Consider the following 12,941-nt stretch of genomic DNA (forward strand, 5'->3'; position numbering starts at 1 on the left):
TGCAAGCCACTGACCAGCCAATCAATTTAAGATAGCTTCTACTTTTCTCAACATTTCAAACAAAATTAAGCTCTCCTAGTAATATTCCATTTCTGTTAATTTGCCATTTTTTGGATGTTTAAGAAATGCCTTCTATATAATCAAGAACTTATCAGCAGAAAAGAGATCTGCTCTGACAAGAAGAAATTTCTAGCATGTTAGAGGGGAAAAATTATTGCCAATGTTAACCATGAGCATCATTAACACAGAATACAAGGAAACTCACAAGACACAAACTTTTCTAAGACTTGATCACCATCACTGCCTGTCCCATAATTTTCCTCTTTTTACTAGTTAGTAAGCTTTGGCTTCCCCAGAGATCCAAAAAAGGGGACCGCCCACCACACAAGCAGGTCATAGCAAGAGAGCATCTTAAAAATTCCTAGTCTTTCTTTTATAATCTTCTTACAGGTCTGGCTCAAAAAATCTGGAATAGTCAAGGAACAGCCTGACTTGACAACAGCATTCCCTTGCTCATTGCAATGTGCACATCACCAAAACTGCTCATAGCAACACAACTGCAATAACATTCTTATTTTAGTAATCTCCATGTAAAGCACAGGCATATGCCTCTCTTCTAGCTGTGCTCTCAGACTCTAGAATTATGAAAGCCAAGATTGCTTCTAATATCAGCCACCTTCACATTTTAGGAATGCCAAACATTCACAAGCTCTCAGCATGCAGCATATGCTCCAGCTCATCAGCCCAGAGATTTTGATGGCAATAGTCACAATAATTTCACAGTTACAGAAAATAAATCTTTCCATAACTCTACCATTTTCCAAGATACGATACAAATTTCACCACTAATTTTTAACTGTGACTTTTTCAGAGAACACCTCCTGTAATCTGGGATCTAACTGGTAGTGTGCTGTACTCCTGTTGCAGGCCACTGAAATTTACTGCTCTATCCTAGGCAGAAGTAGCCTAGCCCCAAACTTCACCCAGAGGAAAGGTTTGACACCAAATGCTGCCAGACTTGTCTCCATATCTGCAGTGATCACAGCCAGTCCACTTCCCAGCCACACCACAGCACCTTAGGAGATGCTCTCACTGTGCCAGCAGGTACCAGTAATCCTGGATGCAAGCAATCACAACAGGCAAGCAGCCCTCACTCTTTGAGCAGACTGCAACTCCTGGCATGGAAAGGGGGGAAAACATTGGAGATGTTTGCCAGTCCTAGAAAAGGAAAAAGCAACTGAACAGGAACTTGTAGTTTCTTTTGCTCTATCTGATCTCCATCTTCCTTTACCCAACTGAAATCCAAGAGCACCAGGGTCAGTTTTCAGATTTTCAGATTTTTAAGTCAGTCCTGTATGTGTGTCTGTGGGAGGAACATTAGAACATGCCTCTAGACAAAACCACCTGTGCTGATGCCAAAAGAAGGGTCAGCCACAGAAAATACCTTTCCTAAAAAAGCTGAGATCAGCTACTCCCAGTTTAAAGGAAGTAGATTCCAGTGTTCAGAAAGTCATAATCACATCACCTGCAGGACCAACCTGAAAATTAACTAAGAACAGACATGAAGCCATTTAACAGCATCCTTGGAAAAACAGTACCTGTAGGTTACCTCATCACTGACCTGCCAGGGCAAGGACCATTCAGCTCCTTACCTCCTTCATGCTCAGAGGGTAACTCCTGTATCTTTTCCTTCCTACACTACAGCAGTTACTGAGGCAGCCAGGCCAAGCAGTTATTTCTCTCTCTGGTGTGTTCTGCAAAGTGCTGTTTTACTGCCACCACTCACACAGCAGCTGACTGAAGGCAGAACAGGTGAGCAGACCTGTGGCCACAACCTCCGCCCAAGCCTAATACTGTGGTAGAACTTGCCTTGCAGCACTCATCTACACTCCCCAGTTGTCAAGGGAAGTAAACAGAGTCAGTAAACTTCATCTTGAGTCGCTCATTTGTAATAATTTCAAAAGTCACTACACAGGTCTGTTACAAAACAAGCAAAGTTATCTGTAAAGATAGTAAAGACACCCATGCAGATACGAAACATAAGTCACTGAGTTTAAAAACATCAGGAGTTCAACTTATCTTTGTATACTCTGCAAGGTGATCTACCATTACAAAGACCTGGCTGATGGAGTTCAGTTTTCTTCCTTCTCAGCTTCAGAGGCCAAAGGTAGCTCACACCTTTTGGTCACAGGGAATATGAACAGCCAGAGGTCCCATTTCCATACTAATGGCTCTAAAACCAATGTTAGCAGGACCACACTTCAGGCACTTAATAAATAACAGCTTTTGCCATATTTTACACACTCAACTAGAAAAATAGGAATAAAAAGATTACACAAACTGCACAGCTACATACACACCCTACACACAGAATGCAGAGCTCAAAACATCACCCCAAAGTCACCATTTCTGTAGGAATCACTGCAAAATTCAGTCACTCATTGGGATTTTTTTAATTGACTGTACAGTGCTAAGGCCATTGCAAAATCCTCTCACAAACAGGAGCCCTTACCAGCACCCTCAGGACCCTAGAAGCCCCTCTAGGAGTTTACCCACTTTCCCAAACAAAGGAGAGCTCTGCTGTTCAAATTACTCCCTTAGGGACACACTGCACAACCCCTCTGACTTAATTTTACTTCTTCAATAATACCACTGCAAACACACTGAATGCTAATAATAAATAAATTATTCAAATATTCAGTCTCTACGGAAGCACCATGTGAATCATCTTCCTGAAAAGAAACTCCTGAAGAGATTGTCAGCTATCCTTCATGTGTGTGGGGGAAAAAGAAAAAAAAAAAACCAAAATGGGAAAAAAAAAGAGGAAAAAGCAAGAAAAAGAAAGCTGATTCAAATAATTATGCTATGTGAATGAAAAGTGACTTATTTTAACAAGGACAGATAGCAGCTTTGCTGTTAATTCAGTATGTTGACCTAAACCAACTCACCAGCAAAGCATGACTGTCACCATTTTTTTAAAGACAGTGGAATGGCAGCTCAGAGGAGCAAAAGCTGAAGAGAAAGCATGATGAAGTCAAAAGGTTTAAAGCTCTGCTGATGAAAGTAACTACATTGGAACTAGACTCTGAACCCCCCTCAGGTCTCTCAGAAAACAGTAATTTTCCAAGTATATCTCTCAGAGTACAGAGTTCAACTGGGGGGAAAGAAAAATAAACCAAAATTCACTTCCCTGCAAAAGCTAATGGACAGCTCTGTTGATTTTTACAGTTATGTTCCTCCTGTTTAAAGTTCTTCCATTTGTGAAGCATCAGAATATGATGCAGATCCAATATTTTGCAGACTGACAGGTCTGGGCAGTGAAAAGCACCATTATTATACTCATCTCACAGAGCACAAAATCAAGAAATTATAAGCCCAAAGCAAGAAAATGTATTTAGATTCTTGGGAACAGGAGATGCCTAAATATCCATTAAGAAATAAAGGTTTAGTTGGATTTGGGCCTTAGAGTTTTGCACAACAGCGTGTTATAGATCACAGCACCTAAATCTACCAATTCTAAGGCTGGATTATTTTGTATTGCTTTTGGCCTTTTTCTTATGGTCACCATGACATTTAAGTATTATATAATATTATCTGTAATATATACAGTACCTTTCCACGTTCTTTTTGTTTGCACCTCTAGGTAGTAGAAGAAATGAGAGCATTTCTCTCCAAGGTTAGTTCTCTTTTGAGGTGTGACACGCAGCTCTGAAGGTTAAAAGCACATCAGACTTGCTGAAGTTTCTTGTCTTTCAGCTCTCCCCTGTTCCTCCTTCTCCTCAGCCCCATTAGCACAGAAGGTACAGGCACCCTGTGCTCCAGGATGGGCAGTACCTCTCCCCTGCATGCCCAGGATTGCACCTGCTCTGCTTGCCCAGTGGAAAGAGCAGATGAACCGAATTTCCACCAGGAGAAAGAAGCCCACTGTGCTGGCAGGAGGTCCTGGGTATTTGTTGGTGGTGTTGACAAAACATTCAAATTTCCCCCATTATTAGACAGAAAATACATGTGGCTGCATGCACACAGGCATCTTCTCTTGGTGATTTTGTTGTCAAGCTCCCTTTTGAAAGGCTTTACTCTTGAAAGTAAAAAACCACCTCCTTCCAGCTTTTCTAGAGTAGGCTGAGTAGTTGGTGTGGGCAGTACTTGTCCAAAGGAACCAGGCCCTGGTATTGTTACATTCTTGTCCTAATGCCACTATTAACATAAAAACATAGGCTGGATGTCTTCATTTATAACAGTGAAAGTTTCTAATTTAGTGTTTTCAAGGGAAATAAGCAACAAATGCTTCCTTTTTGCCTCCTCCCTGCTGGTTTATTTCCACCTCAGCAACTGCTTCTACTAATAGCTAATGCTTGGAAAGGTGAAGTCCCAAATCTCCTCTCATATTTCTTAAAAATACTTAATGGGAAAGAGATTAAATGGCTTATTTGGATATTTCAAGGATTCTCAAGCTTATTAGAGAAGAAAAAGATCTCTGTACAATTGTATGCACATGTTTAAAACAAACTGGTTCCTCATCTTTTTATGAAGGACATGTCATTTCTGGTCTGTTCATATAAAATAAACTTTCTTATTAGGAATGCAATTTTCTGGTTTGAATAACTCACCATTCTCAACTAAGAATAAAGCAATCCATGGGCTTTGGTACCTTCCTTAAAGTCTCACATTATGGCCAGGTGTCAGGTGTCAGCACAATAAAACATAGAAGCCACCAAGCTGGACTGAGGGCAGTAAGGGTCAATGGAGTAGCAGTGCCCAGAGTTTCCATTTCTACTCTGCAACAAACTATGGAGTCTCCATCTCACACTGGTTTTGGTGACACCTGACCCTGTGAAGACAGTGTCTTCCAATTCTTTCCCATCAAAGCTTCTCACAGGTAGTGCCAGCCACAGCCATGGCAGCAGGACCAAGGCAGATAGGAGAAGAGGGCAAGTCATCCCCAGGTAAACATCTTATCCCTTGCTCTGCTCTGGAGCACGAGGATGCCTGTTCTCTGCAGCTGCTGGTACAGAAAGAACGAGCAGACCATGAGATCTGGGGAGATCTGAGCCTCCTTTCTCGGGCTCCCTCAGCCAAGATGGACTAGAGGCCACATGCAGCTCCTCACTGCTCCCCTTCTGCATTCTCAAGGGGATGGATTTTTCCAATCTTTCTTTCCATCCTTATTAAAAGAGAATTATGGCTTCCAAGGAAAGCCATGCTGTCTGAATTCAGTTCACTGACTACTGCAATCCGGTTTGCAGGTGTGAATCCAGGTCAGCAGGATCTTTGAGGAAAAGTTCATATCTGTGATGTAACATCCACAGGCAGCAGATTTAAATTGTGCTGACTGTTAGAAGTGGAAGTGAGGACCTTGCTCCACCAGAACACAGACAACTTGGCAAGGATTGTGGCTCTACTTACAGTAGGTCAGGCACAACTGGAAGGTGGACCATCAAGTCTTAGTGAGGAGGCCCATCTCCATTTTTTTTTCAACAGCAATAGGGACTGGATGACCCAGGTTTACTTTCCCTCCCCAGACAATAAAGACAAATCAACACAGAACAGATTTGATACAAAAAGGCACTGCAATATGCTGCATTTAATTTATTAAAGTGTGAGGGCAAGTAAGATTAAAAAAGAGTAGTAACTTTGTTGTTTCGGGTTTCTCTCCCTTGAAAGATAAGTTACATCTTTAAGAAAATAAACCAAACCCCTCCACAGTCCAGTTACATCTTACAGGTGGCACACAGCCACTGGAATTTATATGACTGCTGCTAAAAGGTAATTTGAAGATGTATTTTTAGTTCATTCAAGAAGAATATCAGATATATTAACAGCAAAAAAGTTTTATTATTACCACTGATCTATGAACAACTGCATGCTGAAGTCTGTAACGCAAGCTTAACACCCAAGATCAGAGCAGAAGCAACAAAACTGCCCTTTTCAGGACACCATATATTAGTTTTAAAGTCTTGAAGTTAATGTGACTATGGCCCCACATATCTTCCACAGTATAAGTTCCTTAAGAGTTTAGAATATGTCTAGGTATTTCCCACCACAAGGACTCTTTCCTCACATATATTTTATTACATAAAAATGAATGTGTTATGACAGATCAGAACAAAAAAAGACAGTGGGAACAAAGGCTCTCCATACAGCAGATTAAAAAAAAAAATCTGTGATTTGAAACAAACACACTATATGTACAGTAACAAGTTACAAACAAAACAACACAATAAAAAAATCAGCAAGAGCAAAGACCTGTTTTATATGGGAATCCCAAAAGCTAGAATACAGCAATTGCCATGGACACACAGGTAAGTTTTGAGAGAAGGCATTAGAGTCTGGGAGGACTGAAGGTCCTACCTAAATTAAGCTCTGCATGGGACCTTTCTCAAGAAGACCAAGTAGCACAAGGATTTGGGAGCACCCATCACCCACCAGAAGGAGTTCAAGACTACAAAAAAGTACCTAGGCAGGTGACTGACTCAATACAGAGTAACTGGTTAGAGTTAATGCCAAGAACAACAGAACCATGATCCTCACAAAAAAAAAAAAAAAAAAAAAAAAAAAAATCCCAAAACCAACCAACAAAAAAAACCCCCAAAAACAAACAAACAAACAAACAAACCCGCCCCAAAAACCTAAGGCAGCCATCTCGTATCTAATAAAAACACACGTAAAAAGAGAACAGCGTAAATATATTTCAAAATTCTTAAAAAAATACAAAGCCAGAAAGTAACAGATAATTACTCCTGCTCATGTCAAAAATACTAAGGACAGAGAATAGCTAAAATGAATTTTAGCTTCCCTTTCTCTTCCTTTGCTATTTTGAGGTACACAGGTAACTGTTTTCTCAGCTACTTTCTCAGAAGAAATATGTTAAACTCTTTACAATGGTTAAGATTATTTTGCCAAATAGTTCAGACATAAAATGAATGGAAACCAGGAGCATCTACAAGTCTTCTTGGCTAAAGAAAGCACTACTTACATTGTGGAATATTTTCTCTTCATTCCTCAGACCAGAAAAAGAACATTTTTCTTAAGAATTCAGAAGAAATGAGGTGTGACAAGTGCACATGAATATCACATTTACTATAATTACAGAAGTATTCTGTATTATTGTCTATAACACAGTGAACATTCTTTTCAAACACAGTAGAACAATTATCAAGTAAAAATAGTTTAAAATCCCTTTGTTACCTCAATTTTTGCCAATCCAAAGGCAGGACTATAACTTGAAACCAATACTGAGTCAATTTTTCACTCTCCTTACTGCATTAAGCTGAATATAAGCACTGGAAAAATACTTCAGATGGTCATGTAACATAGGTACTGACTGATGCCTAAAGTTTCAGCTTTCGTATTTTCCAGATTTTGTATTGCATTTGTATATAACTCTGAATTTCATATAAAGTGTTAGCAAGTTCTCACAGTTCAGTTAGACAAAACAATCCTTTTCCAGCCCAAGAACCAAGGATACCATTGCAGGTCCAAAAAGTATAAACAATGGTAAATTGAGGAGAGCAGTCTGGGAAGATGGGACTTCATAACCTGAAGCTGTAGTTAGACAATTAACCCCAATATTAAAGGGACCAAAACTTATCAAACTGTGAAAACTTGAGATGCATCATCCATCTTGGCCAGGCTCTTGTACTGCCCAAGGTGTATCCTTTGAAGGCCTTTCAACAAATGTCTACTTTATTCCTTTAACATGGTCTAGCCTCTGTTCCAGAGAGCCTCTCAAGGCATCATGACAAATACCTACACTCATTTCACATCTCCCTGCAGTGCCACCTTTTCTTGCATGGATCTTCTGGAAAAAGGTGCTCAGAGAAGCAGCAAAGAGGTGGATGCACTATTTCTGTGCAACCTGCTAAAGCCCACATAGTGAAGAGCCTATTGCAGGGAAAAATCCAAAAACAGAAAAAAGACAGAAAGGAAGGCTTCATTGATTTATCTTCTTGCTTTAAAATTATAACCAGGAAGTGTTAAAAGATTACTTTAATGAAGTTTTCCTTCACACTCTCTCATCCTTCCAACCTCAGTTGTATCATGCATATTATAGTGCAACTTGGCTGGATTTTCCACTTGAAATGGCAGCACAGAAAGCCAACTTAGTTAAAGGTCTGTTAGGCTTTGCCAGTTGCTTGAAAAGACAGTCATCTCTTTTCTCTATTTCTTTAGAAGTTTTGGGCTTTTAGATTTTCCACCTCAATATGGAAGGCAGAAGAGGGCAGAGGAGAAAAGGATAGAGAACAGTGTATTCTTTGTTGTGAGAAGGCTTTAAGCAACAACTGAGATGGGGAGGACTACAAAAACAGCTGTTATTAATTCCTGGCATCTTGCATCTTAAGAAAAAGTATAACATTTCTGCCGTACAGACTCGACAGAGCAAGTTTACATTTTATCAACTCAGATTACGAAGACTACGTATATGCAGATACCCATTTAAAAATGGAATTGTTGAAAAAGTGAAACAAATCAAGCTATTTCACAATAGTTCTTTTTCCTTACAAAAAAAAAAAAAAAATCTAGTTCTTCTCATTAGGAAGGACTGTAAAGGTAGCAGAGCCATCTGATCTGATTTTGACTAAAGCCAAAAGCAGCTAAACTCTACAATTTATACCATCTCCTAGTGGTAAGAAATAATCTGAATGTTTTAATGTATTTAAAATTCACTTGAACAAATCTCAGCACAGATAGTAAATAGAGTTATGAAAATTCTTAGATGTGTGCAAGGAATTAACTTGAAAAATATTCTCAGGTAAACCTCAGATGCTGGATTCCTTTGGTCTGTAAAAGGTTATACTGCCTGACAATGAATTATTTGCTTGTGTGTCTCATTGTGAGTAAAGCTCCATCATAGGTGATTTGGATAAATGCTCCTGAGAACATTATATAGCATTTTCTGTCAGAAGAAAGACCAGAAAAGTCTTGGCACCAGGAGAATGAAAAGGAAACTGAGACAACTCATGGACAAATCCTTGCAAAGACCATAAAATCATCTTCAGTGGTGTAAGTTACTTTGCACCATAGACAAACACTCGAAGTCTGGAGATACAGCCTTCTGTGTTCCTAAGACAACTCTTTTAAGAGTGATGTACTCAATCACAGAAATATAAGCAGACACAGCAGTGAAAAACTATTTTAAGAAGTCTGGTAAAGTAGATTGAAAATTTTCAGCTATCAAAACTGCAGTCATATAGCTTCTGTATATATTGTCCATACAATGGAAATTGTATTTAACACTGCTCTGTGAATATAAGCACTGTTAACCATAGTAGCTTTCTTGAGACAAACACTCTGACACTGTTTTCCCCATCACATCATGGCTACCTACCTTCTGGTACCTTTTGCTATCAGCACAATTAAGGAGTAAAAAAAAGGATCTCTCTCAAAGAACAACCTTGTTTCATCCACAGAGCTAAAGTGATGTTCCTGGAACATTTCCTTCTGGGCACTCTTTATCCACACAAAGGGAAAAAACAAAAAAGCCACCCTTCACCATATATTACAGCAAGCAATTTAATGATCTGAGGAAAGAAAAAAAGCAGCAACTTTCACAGACTACACTCACTGTACGTGGTAAACCGTCATTTTCAAGGCACCAGATGCGCAATAAAGGAGAAAGGGTAAAGGAAACAAAAAAACATTTGGTTATTTCTTGCCAGGTAAGTATCAAAAAAGCTGTGCAATTTGCAGAAGTTATTTCTCAGGTAGAACAGTTACTCCAAGATGCCGTATCTATCACCTACCTTGTAGAAGGGCTCCGTTTCTCTTGAAAAAGGTGCTTCCTGGCCAAATGGGTGGACCTGATGTGCTAAAGGGAATAAGAAACAAGTGTAAAGAAAATCACATTTGCATTAGAAGTTGCAATTATAAGTTACTATTTGCATGAATTCTGTTTTGCTCTTAAAGCTAACTTAACATCATGACACTTTTGCCTTCAAGAGAGGATCTAATATTTAATGTTAAAAATAGGTTAATTTGATTCAAGATCGACATTTTCTTTGTGAGGAAAAATCTCCTCAGCAGAGCACACACCCACAACCTCTTGGAGGAAAAGACAAAAAAGCAATTTTGAATAAATAATAGAAAACCTCAAATCAATGTCAAAATTATTTACTGAATTCTCGGTACAGAAAAATACATGCCCTTCTCCAGAGATACCTGCTAACAATTCAAATGTTTCACTCAGCTGTGGCACTCTGCTGCCCCGGCTGTTTGTCTGCGCAGGACGGAGCCCAGGCAGGCACAGCCCCTCACAGCAGCAGGAACAGCTGGACACATTGTCCCCAGCACCAGTGACACATCTCAGCCCTTGCCCTGTGCTGGGTGACCACGGTGGCTCCTGTGAGACCCTGCCAGGGCAGTGGCCACAGAGGCCACCGGGTGCCTGGCAGTGTCACTGCCTGCCTGAACCAAGGCCCTGCCCTGAACTCACACAGGGCCAGCCCCTCTTCTGCTTCTGAGACAACTCATGGACAAATCCTTGCAGAGACCATAAAATCATCCTCAGTGGTCTAAGTTACTTTGCACCATAGACAAACACTCACAGTCTGGGGATACAGCCTTCTGTGCTCCTAAGACAACTCTTTTAAGAGTGATGTACTCAATGGCTGACATATAAGCAGACAAAGCAGTGAAAAATTCCTTTAAGAAGTCTGGTAAAGTAGACTGAAAAATTTCAGCTATCACAACTGCAGTCATATAGCTTCTGTATATATTGTCCATACAATGGAAATTGTATTTAACACTGCTCTGTGAATATAAGTACAACTATTCTGCAGAGTCTTGTGCTAAAATATAAAAAATTCACTGTGTTAAAATAAGGGCTGTTTATATATCCAAACCAATTATACATGAGTAATAAAAACCTTCAATACTCCTTAACAAAAGGGGGAATGGAGAGAGAGAAAGAAAAGAAAATGACCAAAAAGAAGTTAAGTAGGTCTACATTTTAAGTGCTGGAGAGCACGGGGCACACACTTGTCTGAACACACGCTCACTTCATAGTGCTTAAGCAACCAATTGTTTGCATTCCTTGTAGTAAGTGCCCGCTCTTCAGGGTAGCTCCTCAACTCATAGGAAGGTCAAGAGCTGTTGAGGGCATTCACACTCCTGCAGGATTCACTCCCATCACATATGTTACGGTGTATCAGACTCCTGCATAATCTCTGGAACAGGACCCATCAGGCTACAAAATAGAAAGCCATAGCATTGTCTTGATACTGTAAAGATTTACCAATCAGAAATCACAGTATGGCAACTATATGCCTTTCAAAAGTCCAAGAGAAAAAAAAAAAACGAGTGAAATTCTGAAATGACACTGCAAAAGAAATTCACTTCCAGGCTGTTGTAAGTGGGTTGGACGAGGGTTAGAGAAAGGAGTGGGAAAAGTGTATGTATTTGAATAGACAAAATGTCTCCACTAGAGAAACAAAGCCATAGTGATTTTTTTTTTATCCAATTTGAAAAAAGGCCCAGGGTTCTCATAAAAATCTCCATCTGATTGAGCACAAACCCACATGAGCTAAGAAAATTAACTGAGTCTTCCCAGGGAAGGAAGCTAAAGAGTTAAAGCACGTACATAATGTACTGCAGCAACTGTCAAGCCTTTTGAAACAACAAACTTTTGTGTTTGCATGGCTTTGTAGAAGTTTACCTATGTCTGAACTGCATTGGGTAAATTTTTTTTTTTATTCCCAAACTTTTGTATGTGAAGTCTCAGAGGGTATTAATAATTAAAACATATTTCAAGTTGACAAATGATAGAGCTGAACTATCACTTTAAAGTGTTCAAAAGCTGCTTCCTCTCCGTTCCATATTAAGAAACCATTTGAAGAAGTTCACTCTTCTAAAGACTCAATCAATAAAAACCCAAATAACTTGGTCCATCTCAGGCTTTTTTTCAAACAAGTTGTTTCTTCATTGTAGCCTGTAAGCTACAAGAGAAGAATGGCCATTTCTCCTATAGAAGTAACAGCATATTCTGCATTTAGGCAAAATAAAAATGCAAAATCTGGGTCTCTGATTTTCTTTCTTAATCAATACCTGATATAAAATTTATATTTATTCCATTAGCACTATTGGTGGAAGGGGTTTTCCCTTCCACCACTAAACACACTGACAAAAGTAATATCTCTTGGAAGAAAAGCAGTAAGTAGTCTGAAGTCTTATCTCACTATGAAGAAACTTGGGGTCTAATACATTTTTGTTTTGGACATGTTTGGACTGGCCTAACTCTGAGAAGCAGATGAGCATAGGGCACTTTCAGAAGTGGGTGGAAGATGGACCTTGATTAACTATAGTAAGCTGAGATTTCAAGCAAACATCTTGAAAGAACAATTCAGACAACATGTGAAACATGAACAGTTACCTGCCAAGGACCACAGGTTTGATTTTCAGAAAATATTATTGTTTGAAGCCAACAGGATATCCAGGCTGCAACAGTATTTGCAGTAAATGCATAAAACAGGATCCAGGGGCACAAGTCCAGAGGCATCCAGTGCACAATCCACCTCCCTCCACAGCACCCTCACTGGCACTGTGGCATCTGTGCACCACCACAGGGAGCAAATGAAGTATTCACTTCAGTATTCAGCCTGCTGAACCTGTATCTGAGAGAACTGATGGAGGATGGTGTTCAACCCCTGAAGAATTGGGAGCCACCTCTGATCAAAGTCCCCATTCCCATGGATGTGCCAGCAATTTTTAATGGCAAATGGGGCTTGATTTCCACTCAAGGCAAGCAAAGAACTGTTCTTTCTCTGAAGACACAATCAGCAGGAAACTTTGTTGTGCCACTGGGCCCCAGGCACGGGAAGCTTCTTGACTTCAGGGAATTTTTCTGAGGAAAGGCTTTCCATAGGAAAATGTTGCTTTGCTGAAATCTAAAACATCCTACAGGAATGTGTTGATTTGAATACTGTTTCTGCTGGAAACCAGGCCAA

The 12,941-nt window shown here is 39.7% G+C and overlaps 1 protein-coding gene across 4 annotated transcripts in view; it reads right to left on the reverse strand.

Annotated features, from left to right (window-relative positions):
- FOXN3 (forkhead box N3) overlaps positions 1-12,941 on the reverse strand; it is a 204,535-nt gene that overhangs the window by 63,237 nt on the left and 128,357 nt on the right. For all 4 annotated transcript variants that reach the window (XM_059475184.1, XM_059475186.1, XM_059475185.1 and 1 more), the window contains one exon: positions 9,744-9,808. In XM_059475184.1, coding sequence (XP_059331167.1) covers positions 9,744-9,808 — 65 coding nt within the window. The remainder of the gene's footprint in view (positions 1-9,743; positions 9,809-12,941) is intronic.

Source organism: Ammospiza nelsoni, chromosome 6, assembly GCF_027579445.1.
Source record: "Ammospiza nelsoni isolate bAmmNel1 chromosome 6, bAmmNel1.pri, whole genome shotgun sequence".
Lineage (NCBI taxonomy): Eukaryota > Metazoa > Chordata > Aves > Passeriformes > Passerellidae > Ammospiza > Ammospiza nelsoni.